Source organism: Alligator sinensis, unplaced genomic scaffold, assembly GCF_000455745.1.
Source record: "Alligator sinensis unplaced genomic scaffold, ASM45574v1 scaffold518_1, whole genome shotgun sequence".
Taxonomy (NCBI): Eukaryota; Metazoa; Chordata; order Crocodylia; family Alligatoridae; genus Alligator; species Alligator sinensis.
This window is the reverse complement of record NW_005842718.1, coordinates 780,221-786,072: the sequence shown is the minus strand read 5'-3', so window position 1 is coordinate 786,072 and position 5,852 is coordinate 780,221. Positions and strand designations below refer to the sequence as shown.

The following is a 5,852-nucleotide window of genomic DNA, read 5'->3' as shown; positions in this document are numbered from 1 at the left end:
GCTTGTCTTTGCAACCTGGGGGTTGTTTTACTATGCCTTTAACTGAGCCTCTCCCGGCTTTTCCTTCATAGGAATGTTGTAAGCCATGCGCTAGATCAGTAGCACGATGAATACACCCCTTTGGGTAGTGCAGATACAGTGATAATAATATAAATTACTCCCACGTGGAGTATTTAAGTGCCAGATGCTTTAATACCAGCATAATACATTCACACAAAAGGTTGTACCTGTGGAAATGTTTTGGTCAAAATTAGCACCCCCTAACTCAAATAGTTATAGTAGTACAACATCCATGCGCAAAGCAAACCTGAGAGTTAGGAAACAAGCAACCTGGTCTTTTTTCCCCTTTCTCTCCTTCACTGGGAGAATGTAATCGCTTCCCTTGGTTTCTGTAGTGAATTTTGCCCCTCTGCTGGACATAGCAAAGTAGGTGGGACATAGCAAAAGTAGCTGGGACCTCTGGCACTTCTTCCCTTCTGGATTAAACCTTCTGCCGGGTGATGTGGTTTTTACCCTTGTTTTAGTTTTCTGGTTGGCTGGTTGGGGTTTGCTGAGCAGAAAGGGCAAGAGGGTTGCAAGTGTCTGTCTTCCAGAGGAAAGGTTTTTTCAACGAGGAAAGAAGACTCGGGCAGATAACTTTTGCTGCATTGGCAGGAACTAGGTGAATGTCCCCGATTTGGAGGCTGACACAATGACTCCTCCTTTCTGAAGATGGTATCAGCAAGGTTTTCTTCTGCAGAGTGTTTTATAAAGATAAACTCAGTTCTATGGGGAAGCAAGAAAGTGCTATTAAACCCATTTTTCTGGTAGGAAAAACCGAGGCACAGAAAGTTGCAATCTTTGTCTCAAAGCTATGCAGCTTGCCAGCGCGAGAGCCAGAAGTTGCACGTGGAGAAGAGCAGTATGTGGTATCCTGTGTGTATGGTTTGCTATGCGGGTGCCCTGGGTTTCTCTGGGGAGGTATTTCTCAGTGGAGCATGTTGCCAGATGATGCCTCCTGCCAATATTTTCTTCACAGTGCCCCTCCTACTTCTTTGCCTCAGAGCAGGTCCTGCCAGTACACATGTCTCTACCCGTCCCACTGGATCTGCTAGCTGGGAAGCTGTCTCAGAGCTGGCAGGCACCGAGAGAAGAGGAGACATGGACTTCTTCTGGAGCAGCTTTGTCCCATTGGAGAAAACTTTCTGCAAGGTGATGGCACCACAGATGCAGGTAAGAGTCTCGCCTAGTGCGTGGGGGAAGGGGAGGAGTGAAAGGCTCTAGGAAAAACAATGAATGCTGAGGGTACAGACAGACTGATTGTTTTCCAAATGCACCTGTGCCAGGTGTGTGCGCAGATGATGTGTGAAAATAGGACACAGACCTGGCTTTAGGAGATGCAGGGTCTGCTCCCGGCTTTGCCACTCACTCTTTGGGTGACCCTGGCCAAGTCTCTTACTTCATCTATCCATTAGCATCCCCATTTGATTAATGCAGTGATAATGCCCGGCCGGGCTCATGAAGACTTCAGGATCCAACCACTTTTAGCGACCAAGAAATACCAGCCTGCTCTCAACACCTCTCCTTGTGGTACCTGGAAAATGTAAACTGAGATGACTTGATCACTGGAGCTTGCTAGGGAGGGATGACTGACTACTGGTTAAAGAGCCTGACTGGGACTTTTCTCCCAATGGGCCGGATGGAAGAACAGCAAAAGAGTAACATTGCCAATTGATTGGGGAGGAGAGTGACTGCAAGCGGCCCCTGGAGTCTAGTCTCAGCTCAGATGCGCCTTCCACAACTTACTTCGATTTCTTAGCAGCTCTGCCGCTGCCACCTCCTTTCTAAAATGGTGACACGGACACCCGCTTAACCTGCCCCTGGGACAGCAAGTTAACGTGTGCACAACTCTGCTTCTCTACATACTAAAAGTCACCGTCAAACACTCCAGGGACCCTGCCACCAGCCTGGCACCCCAGGCCACTTGGAGAAGACCCTCTTGAAAAGCCTTCCTGAATGTTGGGAAGGTCGCCAGCGTGGGCTCTGTTACTGTAGCTGGAAGCTGGTGATTATTATTTTTAACAGGGTCATCACCTAGAACCTCTGGTTGAAATCAGGGCCCCACTGTGCTAGGTGCTGTATATTCAGACACTGCCTCTTGGGATTTACAATGCACATAGATAAGATGAGCAGAATGGGAGAAAGGCAGTGCTGAGGCTGTACCCCTTTAGTGGGCAAGGGCTGTCTTCTTGCTGTGTGTTTATTCTGGCTCTAGCCAGTATAACACTGTAAGAGGGGCTCCTGGACATCCCCCTGCTAGAAATAATCACCAACATATTGACAGCTCAGGTGAGGAGAGTGCAGGCCCAGCTCTATGGAGACATGGACCTAAGTGTCTCATCCAAGTCCCTCTGTGATAGACAAAGGGACTGTGCTTTTAGCACAAGATCATCCCTACCATGAAATGACCCTACCCCTTTACACCCACAATTAGGCATTTTTGGGTCTCTCCCCAACATGCTAGTTGGGGTTGCAGTAAGACAAGCTGGTTGGGGTTTCTCTCCTCCTGGCTGGCAGAGGGAGCTCTGTCTGGGGTTGTGGCTCCCAGGGGGCATTTGCAAGTGTAGGAAAAAAATCCTGCTTTGGCACTATGTTGGGTACTGCCAGCAAACTGGGCAGCCAGGCTAGATTCATTACTGGTAATCTTCCCAGGGCACCTGCCAACTCTTGGACAGGCATAGACTACACTTGAGACTACAGTTTCCTGAACAATGTGCCCCGCCATCCCCAAAGCCCAAGTGAGTGTATGTGAGGAATCATTATTCCTTCAGATTGGTGAGGGGATTTATCTGTTTATTTGATCTGATTTATATGCCACCCCCAGGCTGGGAGTAGGGGGTGCAGGCACCCCTGCAGTGCCAGTCACTGCTCCTGCACCCCTTTTAGGCAATCAGTCCTACATCCGCCTATGCACACGTCTAGCTATGAGTCACTGCTCCTGCACCCCTTTTAGGCAATCAATCCTACATCCATCTATACACATGTCTAGCTATGACAGGGGGGGACCAACCTTTTTTGGTAGGTGTGCCACAAATTAGTCCCATTCCTTCCCGGAGCGCTACATCCCCTTCTCCTGATGATCTGCTGCTCTGCTTTCAGCTTCCTGCCCTATCTGCCGCTCTGTTCCCTGCTCCTTCCCCAGTCTCCTATGTGCCAATCAATCCTACATCCATCTATACACATGTCTAGCTATGACAGGGGGGGACCAACCTTTTTTGGTAGGTGTGCCACAAATTAGTCCCATTCCTTCCCGGAGCGCTACATCCCCTTCTCCTGATGATCTGCTGCTCTGCTTTCAGCTTCCTGCCCTATCTGCCGCTCTGTTCCCTGCTCCTTCCCCAGTCTCCTATGTGCCCCACACAGACATCCCCTTCTCCTGATGATCTGCTGCTCTGTTTTCAGCTTCCTGCCCTATCTGCCACTCTGTTCCCTGGTCCTTCCCCAGTCTCCTATGTGTCCCACACAGAGGCCGCCCATGCCGCTTATGGCTTTTTTTGTGCCTGAGCTATGGAAAGCTCCCCCTTTTTATAGACACTGCCAGCAAAGTCCCAGCCTTCAAAGGAAGACAGAGAACCCACTGGGGGGAATTGGTCAGTTCGGTGCCTGTCCTTGCAACATGACAAAGCACACAAAGTGCCACATGTGGAGCGCTGGGCCAATGTTTCCCTATCTGTATAGAGGAATGAGAGGCCGATGGACGTAATGGCCACTCCAACAGCTCGGCTTCCCAGCCTAGTGCCAAATCCCAGGGAGTCCTGTGACATCTTCACGCCGGCGATGTAGAGATAGAACAGTAGCCGGCTTAATCTTCCCTCATCAATGCCAGCTTTATTTTTAGCAACTTGCCAGGCCGGATTCAAGGAAAGAAGAGGCAGATCTGCTGTGCGCGATGGCAACGAGCCAGTGACGTGGCTAATTGCTGTGTTGCTATTTAAAAGCCTGTAATGAGCAGCCTAGGGATTTCACATCATGTTCTTTGCCCACCTCCATGCGCAGGATTGTCACCACGCACCTGCCGCAGCTTCCACTGGCCTCTCCAGGCTGGAATGGGAATTGCATCTCTGACGGAGAGACTGGCCCAGAAATCACAAGACGGGGATGAGCTCTGCTCCTTAGGGAGCTCGTGGTGTTTTGGAGCCGAATGGCCTAATGTCCATCTCGCTTTGCATCCATCCCAATGTTTTCAGTCTCTATGGGGTTCAGCGCTCCACTGTTGCGCCCTTGCAGGTCAATGGAGAAGGGGCTTTCCCTGGTCCAGCATCTTCTAGGCTTTCTAGTCAAGTTTAGAGGCTTTTCCAGTTTCCGGATGCCGAGAAGCTGGAGATGGGTCTGGGGACCATTGGAGCTAGTGTAGGGGCCTGGGATCTTTGCTCAGGTTAATGTGACCCCTGGTATGTTCTGCTTTTACCTCTAGATCATTCTTTGCAGGGGGTTATTCAGCTTGACATGACCTAGGTTAACCTCACAGATGTGTGCAGTAAAATCATATGGGTAGCTGCAGCTCTAGGGAGCTGTTTAGGGCAGGGGTGGGCAAAATGCAGCCCTCCAGGCCATTCTATCCGGCCCGTGGGACCCCTAAAAAATGTAGAAAATTAATATTTATCTGCCTCTGGCTGCCTGTCATGCGGCCCTCAATGGCTTGCCAAAACTCAGTAAGCAACCCTCTGCCCAAAATAATTGCCCGCCCCTGGTTTAGGGAATGCCTTAACCACAAAGCTAACCCAGGCCCTTACCCAGATTTTGCTTAAACCCACTTGTCACCCACACAAAAACCACGGCTATGAGGTTGGAGTTGCTTTGAACCTGAGCTAGCTCACCCCCATGGAGCATAACCCAGTGATTCCCAACCAGGATTCTGCCAGATCCTTTGAAGTGTTAGTGATAAGGGAGGTATCCAGGTTGTAGCCATATTGGTCTAGAGGAAAAGGCCATCGGGACTCACAGTAGAGATCCTATCTTTTATTAGACCAGCAAGATTTTTGCAAAAAAAAAAAAAATTCTTTAGTTGCAAGCGTTCAGGCACAAACACCCTTCATTGGGCACTGGAGAAAAGATTGTAAAAGTTCTCCTGGGTAGAAATGAGAGTTCATATTTCATAGGGTTTCACAGAGGAGTCAATAGATGGAAGACTCCTTTGGGCAGTCTGTTCATAGCTGCTGGCATGGAGCCTCTCACCTCCTGCTAGGATCTGTGATGATGCAGATTACCTTGAAACAAAGGCAGGAGCAGGAGCTCAGGTTTCAGGTGGTCACAGTTGCTTCCTGCTTTGGAAAATATGAAGATTTCATTTTAAAAAATGGCTAAATTTCAATATCTTCCATGTGTCAGGTATCCTGGTTGTAGCCATATTGGTATAGAGAAAAAGGCAATCAGGACTCATAGTAGAGATGTTACCTTTTATTAGACCAACAAGATTTTTGCAAAATAATCTTTTCTCTGATGCCTGAAGAACGGCGTTTTTGCCTGAAAGCTTGCATTTAAGAGACACTTTTTGCAAAAATCTAGTTGGTCTAATAAAAGATATCACCTCTACTGGAGTCCTAATTGCTCTAGCCTGGCTACAGCCTGAATACTAGTGATAAGGGAGGTGTGAGAAGATAAGGAGATAAGAGCAGGCTCAGGCTTGTCACTGCTCCGCCAATCCCCCAGCTCCACTACTTGGCCCCTCTGCATGGAGGCAAGCCTGGTAATATATAAATTCATCTTTGAAATTGGGTGCCGCTCTGTCATGGCAGAGTCCCTTAGGAGGGCCGTGATCTCCTCGAGGTCCCTCGCTCCGTGTCAAGGCCGGCCCAAGACACCCTCTTATTCTC

General features: G+C 49.1%; 1 protein-coding gene across 2 annotated transcripts in view; it reads left to right on the top strand.

Moving 5' to 3' along the window:
- Positions 1-1,125: 1,125 nt before the first annotated feature.
- PSTPIP2 (proline-serine-threonine phosphatase interacting protein 2) overlaps positions 1,126-5,852 on the top strand; it is a 64,942-nt gene continuing 60,215 nt past the window's right edge. Inside the window, exon 1 of one of the 2 annotated variants that reach the window (XM_025216267.1) lies at positions 1,126-1,212. In XM_025216267.1, the coding sequence (XP_025072052.1) occupies positions 1,141-1,212 (72 nt within the window). In that variant the 5' untranslated portion in view covers positions 1,126-1,140. The remainder of the gene's footprint in view (positions 1,213-5,852) is intronic. The other variant, XM_025216265.1, reaches the window with a different exon arrangement.